The sequence below is a fragment of the Manacus candei genome, unplaced genomic scaffold (genome assembly GCF_025592945.1).
Source record: "Manacus candei isolate 608988 ecotype Guabito, Panama unplaced genomic scaffold, ASM2559294v1 h1tg000067l, whole genome shotgun sequence".
In the NCBI taxonomy this organism is placed as follows: Eukaryota; Metazoa; Chordata; class Aves; order Passeriformes; family Pipridae; genus Manacus; species Manacus candei.
Genome location: NW_026138115.1, coordinates 10,466,446 through 10,481,726, shown reverse-complemented (window position 1 = coordinate 10,481,726; position 15,281 = coordinate 10,466,446). Strand labels below are relative to the sequence as shown.

Here is a 15,281-nt window from a genome sequence, read left to right as displayed (position 1 = left end):
ATGCAATCAAGACCAGAAGGGACTGAGCTGAGGAAAGAGAAAGGAGTTAAATGTGCCAAGGCTGACTGAGCTCAAAGGAGGCATAGCTCTGGTAGTGAAGGTTTAGTCCTGAAATAAGAGGAAGGTCACACAATGAAACAGAGAAAATAAAAGTTTTATTGGGAATCTCAGGGAAAATTCTTGACACTGAATGTGTACCTGCCTATGGAGTTGTGCAGCTGAGTGTGACACACGGACTCCTGCAGCCACTGAAATATATGCTAATCCTGCACCACAAGGAGATGAGTTGGATGCTTTTGCTCACATCTTTGTTTCTGAATAAAATTCTTGTAACAATATCAATTCTCAGAGCTGAAAGGGGGAATTGTAGAATAGCAGAGGGGGACTCCTGACATTTGCTAGATATTATGCATATTAAAATGTGCTAGGACGCTTGAATTGTGCCTCTGGTAGCTATTACAGTTAAACTGTGAATGGATCTGGAAATTACAGTTAAATCCACAAAACTTCTCATGTTCTTTGCCTAAACCAACTCAGTCCCAAAGCTTTTTACATGGACCTTGTACATCTTCTGTTGTCTCATGGCACAAAGATACTGATGGTAAGAGCCCGTGGTGTAGGTAGAAATAACTTGAGCTACTGGGAAAGTGGGGAGCTGAAAAACTAAGGCTGAAACTGTTTCAAGATGCCTTATCACTAGGAAGGGAAAGTTTAATTGATGGTCTGAGACAGAAACTCTCCTACATCTCTGCAACTCTTCTGCCGTGGGAGACTGTACTTGTCACTTTGAACTGGATTTGAACCCAGAATGCAGTTCCACAAGTTTATAGTGCCAATGCAGCCTTAAAAGGCTGCTCATTAACTTTAAAAACTTTTCCTTGGCTTCTCTTGCAGAGCACAAAAGCAGATTGTGGGTCAGATGCTGGCATCCTCATTTTATACAGGCCAGCTGCCTCCTGCCCCTTCCCTGTTTCTAAGGACCTGCACCATGGCAAGTTCTGGACAGCTCCCTCCCTGTGCCTCAGATCTCCAAAGTCCCAGGCTGAGCTCTTTTAGGAATATTCAAAATGCTTTGTTTGCCCCTGTTGTTTTGGGAAGCTATTTTCTTTACCTTTGTTACATAGCTCCTGCTATGTTACAGACTCCTGCTGACTAAACTGCACCAAAGTCACTCTTCCATAGACACTCCTGATAACAGTAGAGGCCAGGAGCAAACCATTCTCAAAGACTTGTTGCACTGTTTTTCAATTTTTAATTTATTGCTTTGGAAGCTGAGGGGAGGGAAAGAGGGAGAAAGACAAAGAAAGGCCTGGAGGCAAGTGGCCCTGTGAGAGGCCTAACAGTCCTGCATCCCAGCCAGGCCCCCAGCATCCTGGGCTTTATCCCACTCTGTTTATCATTGCTCCATAGCCAAGCCCCAATCTAGGGCCTATTGTTAGGGATGGAAGAAGCATGTGGTGTGCCAAAGAAAATGTTCTGTGTTTTTCTGAGTGCCTGAGCATAAGTCAGCAGGATCCTGGGAGCTACCACACTAGACAGAATCATTAGTTACTATGCCAACTACTTTCTAGCAGCTGGTGCTCACAGAGGATTTGTACTGAAAGCTTTCTAGACTGGCGGTGCCACCTGAATGCCCTGTGGGAAAGAAACTGCTGCCCCAGATTGTCTGACATTCCATGGCAAGGTGGGAGCAGTGATTTATAAATGCACTGGGTTCCCTTATTGTCAGCAATGGCCCTTGTTCATCCTAAGCTCCAGCCTTTACAGGAAAAGATGCAGAATACTTTCATTGTCAGCTTGTTTCCTTGTTTAAAAGGAAGATAATTCTTTTCTGAGTTTGCTAGACCTGCAGCTATACTGATTCCTGCTGTGATCCTATCAGTTCACAGAAACTAAGCAGGTTTAAGCATAGAGGAATATTCTTCAAGAATGCTGAAGCTTCATTTACACAAGTAATTTAAAGCCTAGTTTGCACTGCCTTTCAATGGAGTATAGGCACTTTTCAAATACTTTAAAAGTGCCTGCTTAGTGAGTGCTATATGGGGAACACCAGTGTACTTCACTAATTGGTATTTTTGCCTGCCACACAGGAGCTGGTATCAAACAAGTGCCCAGCTGTGCCATTGGAAGAAGGCTTCAGTCGAAATATAAATGGAAGGCCAATTTGTAGTATTTATGAGACTTAAAAATCCTTAATTTTTGAGGGGACCATTGGAAGCTTTAAACCCAACTTGTATGTAAATTGTGCATTAAAAGTTATATTCTAAATCCTTCTATTCTTGCACTGCTGTCCCCTCTCCTGATTATTTTCTCATAGTTTCACATATTTTTCTTTGTGCTGTTCTCTACTGTTGTCTTTTAATATCTGGTATTACTCATCCCAGCAGTGCTTGTGTTATAGTAAACCCTGCTTTGTCAGATGTTTGAATAAGTTCCTTAGCAGTGATGGGTGCTGGAAGTATGGGTTATCATTGCTAGTTACCAGTGTCATTCTTTGAGTACAGACTTGCTGTATGTCCTATAGTTCTTTGCAACTATGAGATTTTCAGTAGCTGGTGTTCTGGGCTTTAGTCTTGTCTACAACTTCAGTCCTTGGAATTCCCTTCAAATCTTTTTGAATTGGAAACAGAAGCTAGCTCTCTCCTTTCTTGTAAGAGCTGATAACCACATCCCTTCTGTATGGAGACTGGATTTCATAGAGTTTTTTTCTGTAGTCAATGAATAAATCTATTAGTATTTTGTTAGTATATAGTATTTTAGTGCACTGGCATTAGTTCCTAGTATGGGTGTAGGTAGTTGATTGCATAAGGGTTGCTTGCATTAGAATAGAACTAATGAATTGGAAAAGGGAACTAGAACAGAAAGGTAATTTGGAACCAGAAAATCTAGAAATGAATGTATGGCATTCTAACACTTGTAGACTGGGTTCCAGTCATAACTGCATGGAGATGTGTTGACATATTCACGAAAATGGTTTCAGAAGCAAACCTGTATCTTTTGTGATGCAGAAAACTGCAGCAGGGAGGTTTTGCTGTCAGTGAAAAGGAAGAGGGAATGCTGGCCCAGCCTTTCTGAAAACTACTGTTGAAAGAAAGGAACACAGTGGGTTTCTTGCCAAAAACACTGAGTAGCCTGAAGAGCTGCTAGAAGGACAGAATCTTGCTTACAAAGGATGGGCCATAATGCCAAAAGCTGTGATTTCCTGTACACGGTGAAGGCCTGAATCCTGGCCAGGTCTCTAAACTAAGCAACTCAAAAATAATCCTGAGCAAGCTGTCAGAAGATTGCTCACAACCAGCCTGGCTGACAGAATGAAACCAAATCTTTTCTGGTGCCACAGGCAGGAATTTCTATTTCCCATTTGCGTGTGTGTGTGCGTCTCTGTCTAGCTCTGTTGTCTGTACATGTGAAGAACTGAATAATCAGTCAATCATTAGTTCAAGCAATAATCCTGAATTATTGACTCTACAATCCTTATTTCCACTGGGAGCGTGGAGAGGTTTTTTGGCTATTTTTGGCTTTACCTAAAACAGTGTGAATTGTGAAAAAGCTTATAATTCAGTTTGAGGTATTTATATACTCTCCCTAACATGTGCACTCTTTAGTATCTATTAAAATGTGAGGTCCTCTACAGCTTTTTTCCAGCCTTCATTATGGTGCTGAGCCAACTGGCAGAAGAGCCAACTTCTCCTTAGGGGTGCAAAGGTGTCATGCTTCCATAAATCATCCGACAGGCAGAGACAGAGAATAGGAGATGCTCCATGGTGTGTTCCTGTGAACATGGGAGATAGATTGAGAGCTGGAGTGTTTCTCTGGCAGCAGTGTATTGAGTCTCAGATCCTAAGCCCCACTCACTGCCAGGGCAAACATTTGACTTAGATGTAATATCAGCATTTGATAACGTGTTATGTGAGGACTTCCTAAAACTGCAGATGAAACATTTCTTTACAAAAGTGACCTTAAGACTGGCAAATGCACCGGCCTTCTATTGTCAAGTATTGAATGTTTATATTATAGAAGGTTGAAGTTATGTTTTGCAACATAATGCATAAATGCAACATAATGTGTTTATGTCAATTTCTGTCTATAAAGAAGCGAAACCCCTAGAAGCCAACAGAAGCATATTTAATCCAGAAGGATTCTACTGGCCGTGAGGGTAAAATCTATTTAGGCAAGCAACAGCATTTTCAATATGGTATCTAGAAAAAAAGTAAGTTCTCTTGTGTTTCATCATGTGGAGAGAAGGTATTGGAACTGCAGGGAGTTGTGTACAAGACTGTGCTGCAAGAATATGTTAGCCAAAGTTATTGCAGTTTTATTTGGTCTTTTTAAAGGTAGTTCTTTGTGAAGATTTAATAACATAGTTTCAATGGTGCTTTCCTGGATAATTTAAGCTAAGCTTATCTGGGCAATATTATGTCTTAAAGAATTTATTTTGGGCTATGTAGATCATATATTGGTTAAAACAGAAAAAGTGGGTTAAAACAGGTTAGAAACCAAATGAAAACATTGAGATTCATTGAACAAAGGACAAAGGTTGGAGAAAGGCAGGAATGTTGGTGCATTTTTAAAAATCAGTCTTCAGGTTTTTGTAATTGCATAACAGTTCATCCTTTGCCAGATATCTCAAAACAAAAGAATTGAGGATCAGAGAAATGTTAATAAAGTTTTGCCATTTAAGTAGTGGCCCTCACATTGCAATCACTGTATGTCGTACATGTGGCACAAAGCCAGTTTGGCTATCAGCAGGTCTGAGTCTGATTTTAGTGGAGTTTCATTTACATCAGTTTTGCCTCCTTTATTTTGTCTTGACTTTTACATTTCAGAGATAATCACTCAGTCTTTAGCTTCCCAAGTATTCTTTTGGATCAGAGGATGAATTTTATGTATTGCAAGTTCTGAGCTGGAGGTAGATATGAGAGCAGTTGGAATAGACATTACCTTCTAGAATTAATCATTTAATTTGAATGAATACCTTAAAGTGTGCTTGACTGAATTCTCTAACTTCTTTCTTAGACCTGAAACAGATTTAGTTTCAGAACCCTGATGCATAAACAACACTGGCTGCATTTTTGCAGAGCAGATGACTACCTGGTTCAATGTCCTGCTCAGACAGGCCCATGGAAGATTCTGTGGGAAGAGCACTGGGTGATGCTACAGAATGGTCATACTTCCCCAGTATTCTCTGGGACTTGATAATCAGTGATTTTCTAGCCAGGAGATGATATCTTTGTATATAAATAGTGTTAGTGGCTCTTGCTTCTGTGAGTTGTCTAATCATTTTTGAAACCCTTTAAATTTTTGGCATCCTTAACTTCCCGTAGTAAGAAGGCATCCATAGTTTAATTATGTGTTATGAGAAAAACTACCTCCTTTTGTTTGTTTTAACCTGCCCACCTGATGACTTCATTCAGTTTTTCCTATGTTTTGTAGTATGAGAGGTGAGTGATTGTTCCCTCTTCTCCTTCTCCCTGAAGCTTGTGATTTCATAGATGTATTTCCTATTTTTTTCAGTTGTCATTTTTCCAAGCTGAAGAATCCCTATTTATTTAGTCATTCCTCAATATATAAGTTGTTCCTTACCTTTGATCATCTCTATAGCATTTCTGTGTACTTTTTCCAGTTCTACTGTGTGCTTTTTGAGAAGGGAGGAGGGACAGGAGTTAGAACCATCTTCAATGTGCAAGAGATGTATGCAATTTTGGTTTATATGGTAGCATAGTAGTGTTAGTGTTTTTGTTCTCTATGCCTTTCCTTGTAAATCCTTACACTGAATTTGCTTTTTAAGAGGATTTAAGTGATGTTTTCGTAGGAAAAAATCTATTAGAGCTATAGTTATAAGGTTTCCTTTCTGAATAAAATAAGTAGTTGTAGTGGGTTGACCCTGGCTGGATGCCAGGTACCCACCAAAGCCACTCTTTCACTTCCCTCTGCAACTTGACAGGGAAGAGAAAACATACCGAAGGTTTCATGAGTTAAGAAACAGGAGAGATCACTCACTGATTACTGTCATGGGCAAAACAGACTTGAAGTGGGGGTATTAATTAAATTTATTACTCACAGAATCAGAGCAGGATAGTGAGAAGTAAAAGAAATCTTAAAAACACCTTCCCCCCACCCCTCTCTCCTTCCAAGTTCTACCTCCCCTCCTCCAGCAGTGCAGGGAAACAGGGAATGAGGGTTATGGGCAGTTGTTGTTTCTGCCACTGCTCAGAGAGAGGAGTCCTTCCCCTGCTCCTGTGGGGTCCCTCCCAGGGAGACAGTCCTTCACGAACTTCTCCAATATGAGTCCATCCCACAGGCAACAGTTCTTCAGAAACCGCTGCAACGTGGGTCACTTTTCCATGGGGTGCAGTCCTTCAGGCACAGGCTGCTCCAGTGTGGATTCCCCCACAGGGCCCCAAGTTGCACCAGGAAAACCTCCTCAAACGTGGGCTCCTTTCTCCATGGGTCAGCAGGTCCCTGCCAGGCCCCTGTTCTGGCATGGGTCTTCTCCATGGGCTGCAGGGCAATCTCTGCACCTCCATGATCCTCCATGGGCTGCAGGGGCACATCTGCTTCACCATGGTCTGCACCACAGGCTGCAGGGGAACCTCAGCTCTGGTGCCTGGAGCACCTCCTCCCCCTCCTTCTCCACTGACCTTGGTGTCTGCATTGTTGTTCACATGTTCTCACTCCACTCTTCTCTGGCTGCAATTTTCATCTGCACAATAACTTTTTTCTCCTTCTTAAATATGTTACTATCATTCCTGACTGGCTCAGCCTTAGCCAGCAGTGGGTCCATCCTGGAGCTGACTGGCATTAGCTCTGCAGGACATGGGGGAAGCTTCCAGCAGCTTCTCACAGAAGTCTCCCATCTAGCCCCCCCGCTACCAAAACCTGGCCACAGAAACCCAATATACTAGTTCAAAGTCTGTCACTGTGTAAAACTAGGATTGTGTTTCCCTGGGTACATGACTTCGTAGTTACTAAAATGAATGCCATCTACCTATTTAATCTGATTATTCAGTAACGTGATGGTTTTTTCACGCTTCTCGGTGGCTTTCAGTTTTTTACCAGCAGATTTTTTTTTAATTATTTCACTCTTTTTTCCCCCAGATCACTTAGAAATCTTTGAAAAGTAGAGATCATTGCACAGGTTCTTGTTGGAACCTCCGTGGTAATTGTGGAAACTGTCCATTTATTCTAGCTCTGGTTTAATGTGTTTTAACTAGTTACAAAATCCAGAAGAGTTATCCCTTAATCCTGTGTTGGCTTACTTTACTTAGGAGTGTTGTAACTGAATTTAACCTAATTTTCTCAACTGAGAAAAGCTGGTGTGAAAAAGTTATTCTAGGCAAATAGACAAATACAGTTGTTGTTTAGTCCAAAACAGAGGTATTGAAGATCATAATCTCTCATAAGTTCTGATGAGGAATTAATCAGGTCATTTACTGAGCACTAACATGACTTCGATGGGGCTCCTGAATGCTCTTCAGCTTTGTATCTGGTGTAATGTTTGTTTCAAAGACTGATCTGCAGTAATCCCCAGCCATCTCCCAAAGACTGCATCCCAGTCTGAGCACAGTCCTTTGTGCGTTTCACCTGTCAGCGTGACCTGGCTTTACTGGAAGGATAACAGAGTGTCCAGCTGCTTCACATAAGGGTAAAGTCCAATGAGCTTTAACATCAGGGTGGATGGTGGAGTCTGTATCTATGCAGTTGAAGGAGCAGATATGACCCTTGGGATGAGTCCAGGTGACAGCAACCTGCTGATAACCCAGCAGGTGAGCTTGTGGGATTGGGGAGGAGAGAGCTGGGGATCATTTCAAAGATTCTTTGTTCCTTGTCCTGTCCTCCTTTAAAGTTGTGCATTTTGTGGCATCCTGTGCCTAGTAGGCAACAGTGTTGGGGCGCCAGCACCACACACACATCCCATGGATCCAGAGCTGAGCAACTGCAGGTAGAATCACAGTAGGAGAGAGAGGATCATGACTTCGTTACTGGGGCAGAAGAGAGGGAGGCGGGTTCAGAAGAGGGAAGCAGCTCTTCCAAGGTTAACCACAAAGCCAGCTTCAGACCTTGGGTTTCAAGTCCTTGGTACTGTCAGCAACATTACAGTTGTCAGTTTTCCAAGTACTGGTGAAAGGAAAAGAACTGAAAGACTGAGAATCTTCTAGCAAAAGGTAGCAGGGAGCAAGAGTCACTTATCCAGTGCTGCACTGGGGTACAGTGCAAGCAAAGGAATGAAGAAACATAGGTGGGATCCCTTGAACAGGTAAGTCTAGAGAAAGCTACCTACAGCTCATGGCCCGTAAGAGCAAAAGTAGTAGTGGTGCTCTAAGCAGGGGGGAGGTCCAGAAGGTGGAAGGGGAAGATGCTGCTGAACTCCTTTTCTCCTGAATTATCATACTCTTCTGTTGCTGAGGAGCTGAGTATGGAGAGTGACCCTTTAGTGTTTGGAGTCCTTGTCCTCAGTTTACTTTGAAAGGTTATTTTTGAGGAAGAGTAAATAGGGCTGGCAGTTGTCTCTGGTCTTGTTTGAAACATTCTTCTGAATATTTTAAGGGTTTGCAGTGATGAAAAAATTTGTGGAAGAAGGAGCAACAGATTCAAGGGAAACTGTGACATGTTCACAGAATGTAGGTTGTAAGTTTTAATAGGATCCTGAAGCAAAGAGATTGCAGTTAACTTCCTTGCCAAAACCATGACCTACACTCCAAATTGTGGCATAAAAGACACCAATTATCTTTTACATCCTAGTTATTTATGATGAGGATAGGAAATATAAGTGAAGTCTGCCCTGAGAATCCAAAGGAAATACTTGGAAGGAGTGGCTGAGAGATGAATGACAGAGATAACAGAAATTTGGGAAGCTCAGGCATTGAGGATTGAGGGTTTTATTAGCCAGAGTGTCAGGATTCAGTAGGTCATATGGCATCCTGTCTTGTGAGCACAGAATGTGTGAGTTGCTGGGCCATTGTAGCCTCTACAGGACACCTTGTGGTCCTGTCAGTCGGCCACCTGCTCTCTGCAAAGCCCCTCGGCCTTGTGTGTTGCTGCTGCCTTCTCACCAAGGCTTACAAACTTCAAAGCAAGCCAGTGAGCTCCTTTTGGTATTTATCATGTTGCAGGCCACAGCTGAACTCCCACTGTGTAAGCCTGGGTTGTAAGAGCTCCTGTCTCTTTGCAGGAGACCTTTTGTCCTCCAGGAAAGGCTTGCATTAGTCTGATGATGAAAGAAATGAACCTATCTTAACTCATCCCACGTCTTTTGAATTGTAACTGTATGGAGTCAGTATGTGTCCTAGTTGCAACCTCACTCAGCCAGTCATTTATCCTCTGTGGATATTGTACTGTGTGTCTTTCTTCTATTCCACTCTCACTGCAGCATGTGTGTGCTTAGTGTAAGCCTTGTGTTAGTATATTAAAATATCTACAAATCCAAATAAATAATGGTCTCATTAGTGATGGGAATCCTTAGCTCTTTTCCTGCTGCAACTCTGCCTCTCATCAATGCTAATCAGCCACAGAAATGCTCCAGTTTAGAGTTCTTACTCTCTTTTTCTTGGTTCTCTTCAAGAGAATGTCCTGTAAAATAGTCCCAGACTGGAATTCATTAAAGTGTTTAGCAAGACTGCACTTGGCACATGGCACCTCTAGCAGGTGTTATGCTTGCTAAAGCCACTTACTGCAAATTCATAGCTGGCTAAGTATTAAGGGATTTTTTGAAGCAGCAGTGCCTTATAGGCGGGAGTCCTTATATGGAGAGTGGTGAAAACATGATGGCTCTTCTTTTCTCAGGGCTCCAGAGAACCATCATTTTGCCTGTGATGGAGAGATGGAGAACAGTGTCTACAACAGGGTGACAGAGAGTCCACTGGCACATCCCAACTATCAGCTTCATTTTGCTGTGCAGCAACTTCAGCAGCAGAAACTTCAATCACGACAATTGTTAGAGCAAAACCAAGCACGGCAACAGGTAACTAAGAAAAAATCCTGCCTGGGATGTAGCAGTGCTGACTGAGTCTTAGATATGCAGAACAAACCCAGAGACAGTACATGTGGCACAACTTTCGTGAAGAAAGTAGTTTTTAAAGTGTGTTTCAAAGAAATTAATATTACCTGCAGTGATTTTAATAGCATTTTGATGCTGTAGTTCCCAATAGCTTCTTCAATTGCATTAACATCTTAAGAGCTTGTATTAATGATGTTCTGGATGACACCTAGATGCCAGAGGTGGACCACTGTGTTTTGAACAGCATTTCCATCCTTCCTGTGGAATCTTCCAAGGTTACAGTGACTTCATTGATACACTTGTTACCTTACTTTGTTATTATGGAGAGAGAGATATATTCTCAGTGATGTCCAAAAGGCTTCCCTGCTAAAGTGAAGGAAGTCTTTGGGTGAACAAACCTTCACTCAAAAGAGTTTGGTCTCCCTTAGTAAGGAGCTGGTTTCTGGGCCGTCTGGTATGACTGGACTCCTGTGAACAGAGTTAACACATGGAGGTCCAAACACCCACCCTCCCTCCTGTGAAGCTGGTGAGTCATTAGTCATGGTCTTTGAGAAAGGTTATAGGCAAATTGCCCTCATCCTTTTCTGGGAGCATCTTGAAGGACAGGCCCTTCTGCTTTTGCCCCTTGCACTCCTTCTTTTAAGGCCCTTACTTAGCCATGCAGTTTCCACCTCAGCTTTCCTCACCTACAATCTTCTTGTTCCTCCTTCAAGCAGGAGGTCTTCCTTTCATCTTAATCCATGGGTGGGCACTTGTGGCTCCTCATGAGCTCAGGAAAGGGCTGTAAAATGACTTGTGCCTGTGAAGAGGCTGGAGCTGGCCATGGGACCTGGCTGAGCCCTCTTCTAATTGCTGACATTGAGCTGATGTTATTCTTGGCCAGGGCAGAACCATTACTCAGGAGTTTCTGTTAAAGTAATTCTTTGTTAAACCTCCTCTTACACCCACAACGTCCCCCTCCTTTCTCCCTCCCCTCTCCTTCAGAGCCAAGCAGTTTGGAGAGGCCATTGCCATGCTCAAGGGCTCAGGCTGCACTGAATTTGCCATTAATGAAAAAAGGTATTTGCTGAACTTGGGGGCTTTCAGACTTTCTGTCAGGAAAACCACATCTTGATAAAATGATTGTCTCTTGGACGCTTCCTCTCCCAGTTGACATTGTATGGAGCCAGCCAGCCAGCCCTCCTCTTCCAGTCACAGTTGCATTGATCCTCTGATGCCCCTTCCAGTCACGGCACTATCCTCATCTTCATCTGTCACCTGCACCCTCTCTATCTTCCTATCACTGACCTTTTACTTTGTTGACTTAAGTTCTCAGATTTCAGTCCTTTGACTTGGCTTTTCTAAGAACTGCCTTCTCTTTTCTGTTGCTTATGTGTTCCCTACCCTACATCTTCCCACTCAGACTGCTTTGACTTCTGCCCCACCATTCATGCTGGCCCTCATTTGTCCTCTCTTTTTAGCCACAGTTGATGTAGCTTATCCTAGGCTGCATGGCTTTACACATTTCCTAGTCAGTGTCACCTGAGCTACCTACCTCCCATTGTCTGCTGTTTCCTTTCTGTTCCTTCCCATGTATTGAGATCTACTTCATTCTTGTTGTCTTGCCTGCTGTATTCAAGTTCATCAGCCTCCTCTCAACAGAAGAAATATATCCCCCAAGCTGGAAAGGCCTGTCACTTGAAAGAGTGTCATGATCTCTGCTTTGGGAAATGCATCCAAGGTATCTCCGAGCCTGTTTCATCTGATTGTTGAAGTTCTTGTTATGGTTAGAAGGCAAGATAGCCATTTGTCAGTCGCTGAAGTACATCTATTAATTAATGTATCTCGAGGCACACCCTGAGTGTGACATGACCATGCAACATGACTAGATGCCATTCTTTCCTTCTGTCTGTGACAAAGGGACTAGTCATATGTATGACTGTATATATATATATATATATATATATATATATATATATATATATGAACAAATAACAGAAGCACCATGATTAATAATACAGGCAAATGCTTCCTCTTGTACATTAACCAATTCAATATGCTGGAGGTGAGATGGATGCATTGGAAAGCACAGGCTTTTCTAGTCAAGTATTTGTGTAACACAAATAGCCCCATCTACCATACAGTGGATGTATCTTATCATGAAGGCTTGTTGTGTACTTCTTTGTTCCAGCACCCACTCTTGGTTGACCACTTTCCAGACACTTAAGAATGATGATGATTTCTCCAGGCATTTAACAATTTGCAGAGTAGCAGATACTGTGTAGGTGGAAGAAGAGGAATAACAACCAACAGTTTTCACTCATTGTATGGGGAAGTTAGTTCATACAGTGTAGTACGGTTGAAATAGACCTTTGATGACAGAATAGGTACTTCATTCACTGGACAAAAAGAAAAACACCAAACTGACCAGATGAGAATCTGACAAATAGGTAGAGTGACATGGACCAGGAACAGAGACAGTAGACATCTGAGAAAAGAGAAGAAAATAGAAAGGGGAAGAGTGAACGTGAAGACAAGAAGCTTAAATTGGATATCAATAAAATCAAGAAAAAAGAATTACAAAATCAAACCAAAAGACAAGAAAAACAGGCTTATAGCAGTATTTTTAATGTTTAAAGGAGACTTCATGTGACATGTTATGACCTAGATGTTAGTATCACCACTGCAGTTGGCAAGACAGTTAATACACCCTCATTGTTTACTCTCTAATTGTTTCCTGTACTGGAAGGATGCCATTAGCTGTGAGGGAGTTTCCTTTTTCTGTGTGGCTATGTTCTGTCTGCTTAGCCTAGCATCTACTGGGTTTAGAATTTTATGCCAAACATTTCACATGGGAAAAAAGCTAAATTAAAACAAGAAAAGTACAATCATATGGTGGAATGATCCCCATCAGTCCTTCTTACATCAAAAAGGCTTATGCTAAACAAGACATGAATCATGTTAGTCAGTTGTGTGGGCAGTTATGTGACTACATTTTCAATGAGAAGTTTAAGTAGATTTTATGCTGTAGAACATTGGGCTAAGTTAATCTTAAATAATTCTACTCTGTCATTTAAAAATAGTATGTTCTCTGAAATATTCCTCGTTTTGTGGAGTTCAGCAAATTTTTTTCTTTCGATGTTTGTGACTCTCTTCTGAAATCCTTAGAGTTTATTTAGATCTGACTGGGAATGTTGAGTACTCAGAGTAATATTCCTAGTATTCCTAGAACTACATTATTCCTATTTGAAGACACAGGGCTTCTTTGAATGCTGCCTTAAACATCATGAAAGGGTTTTCTAAGCTGTTATATATTGAACTGCTGTCAGATTTGCAGTATCTCTTTCCCTAATTTCATGTTCATTCTTGTTTTGCAGCTTTCTCCCTCAGATTGTTTTCCCACTAAATGTGCTAACTGCCATTTTTCCTGTTTGAGTCTTGTGATGCTGATGAGTCAAAGTCTCAGTCTAAGTAAAACAGAACAACCATCCTAAAAGCAGTAGTCTGTGCTGATTTATACTAGCTGAAATTTTGTCTCCATGTTTCTGATCCTGTCACTATTATTAGAATTATGGTAATGCCCAGATGTATTAACTGTCTTTCCAATACAATGATATAGGCCAATCCTTGCCCCAGAGAGCTATCAGTACCGAGAGAGAGAAAGGAGAAGGCACCAAGTCAATTGATTTTAGTGTATTTTATCCTTGCTCTGAAGAATTTACTAAGGAGGACATGCATCAGGACAGTCTATGCATACCTTGAGTTTGCTCTTCTTTAAATTTCCTAATGACCCCAAGATGCTCCTCTTACTGCAGTTTAGCAGAATGGTAGTTAATAGTACATTTCAAGTCTGTTCTTTATTGTCACTCTGTGAATTTTCAATTCCACTGATTGTTCCATTCAAACTGATTTAACTGAATGCATTAATATGTATTCAAAAGAATTTTCACTAAACCATTTGTATGACTGGAAAGGTCTTCAAGCCTATTAATTCTCTGTATTTTTGCAATGTTATCTGAAACACAATTGCTTTTCTAAAAGTGGTGGGGTTTATTTTGTTGGGTTTACTTTACTTTTCTTTTTTTAACTTAAATCCTTGTTATTGTTTATTGCTTATAAACATCTCAGTTTCCAGCACCAGTGATTTGGAACTAGCTGCATGTATCTTTATGCAGTACGTGTGTGTTAGCATCTGTCTGTCAGTTCTCATACACTGCTGAGTCTTGTCTTTTTCAGACTTGCTGATCCAATTGAAAGTGAATGACTATGGGATAGAAATCTCAAAGCTATGTTTCATACAAATTTCATTAAAATAAAGAACTGTATATCTGGGAAGGGGATTAAACTACTGTTCCCATTAAGGCAAAGGCTGCAGCATGAGACCATTCCTAATTAGACAGCACAAAATCAACACAAGAATGGCCCAGACCCATGAAGGGAGGCATAATTTGGGGTATGCTTTGTATTAGATACTGTAAGAAGATTCTCAGGAAATGGGCTTCATTACCTCCTCTGGTCACACAATGAACATGTTTTTGCTTGCAACATTTGCTCCATTATTGCACTAGGGATGGGTGTTAGATACAGGAATAGTAAGTGCCAGGAACATTCTTTCTGTTTTTGAAGATCATTAATATATCTGCTTTTCTTCAAAGTACTACAGTACCTTTCTGCTTTTAATCACTAACAGCCCAAGCTTAGCTGTTGCTGGCTAATACTCCTAGATGTGCATCTTCCTTACTGACAAGCTCTACATGTTGAGATTTTCTAATTAGAAACTACTCTTTTTTGTACAGCTAACACTTTGTGTATGGTATCCATGTGTAGATGTGGAAGCAAGGAGAGGTGTGGTCTAATGAGGCAAATATGGTATTGGAAGTTAAAATCTTTTCACAGCTTTTCAAACATTTCAACCTAGCTTTTCATATTACTCAGTCTGTGGGTTAGGGAAAAGCACTTTCTCTGTCAGTGCTAACATTCTTCATGGGCAAGACAGGGTTAATGCTGTCCTACCTCCCCGATGAATTCTGCAAGAGAATTAACTTACTAATGCTTTAGAGGATTTTTAGCTAAAAAGTCTCATAGCTTTCTTACTATTTTTCAGATTTGCAGCCTTAAGAACTTGTTAGGGTAGTGAATGTGTCCGTGACATCAAGTTAAATCTGCCAGCTTGCAACGTGTGATTGAAAGATTTTACTTGCAGCAGCAATAGCTGTAGAGTGCTGCCTGCTTCAGGACTGCGTCTGTCAGGGCTAGGCTAGGCTAGGCTTCTGCTCTCCCTAGACCCTTAGCCTTCAGAATCCTG

General features: G+C 41.4%; 1 protein-coding gene across 12 annotated transcripts in view; it reads left to right on the top strand.

Moving 5' to 3' along the window:
* Window positions 1–15,281, top strand: part of TTLL5 (tubulin tyrosine ligase like 5) — a 137,319-nt gene that overhangs the window by 102,324 nt on the left and 19,714 nt on the right. For 9 of the 12 annotated variants that reach the window (XR_007907607.1, XR_007907608.1, XM_051806737.1 and 6 more), the window contains one exon: window positions 9,784–9,961. The exons of 1 other annotated variant lie outside the window; for it this stretch is intronic. Coding sequence is in view for 8 of the 11 variants with exons in the window: in XM_051806737.1 (XP_051662697.1) it covers window positions 9,784–9,961 (178 nt within the window). In the remaining 3 variants the exon portion in view is untranslated. Of the gene's footprint in view, window positions 1–9,783; window positions 9,962–15,281 lie in introns of those variants that run through there. 2 more of the 12 variants (XR_007907610.1, XM_051806742.1) reach the window with 2 other exon arrangements.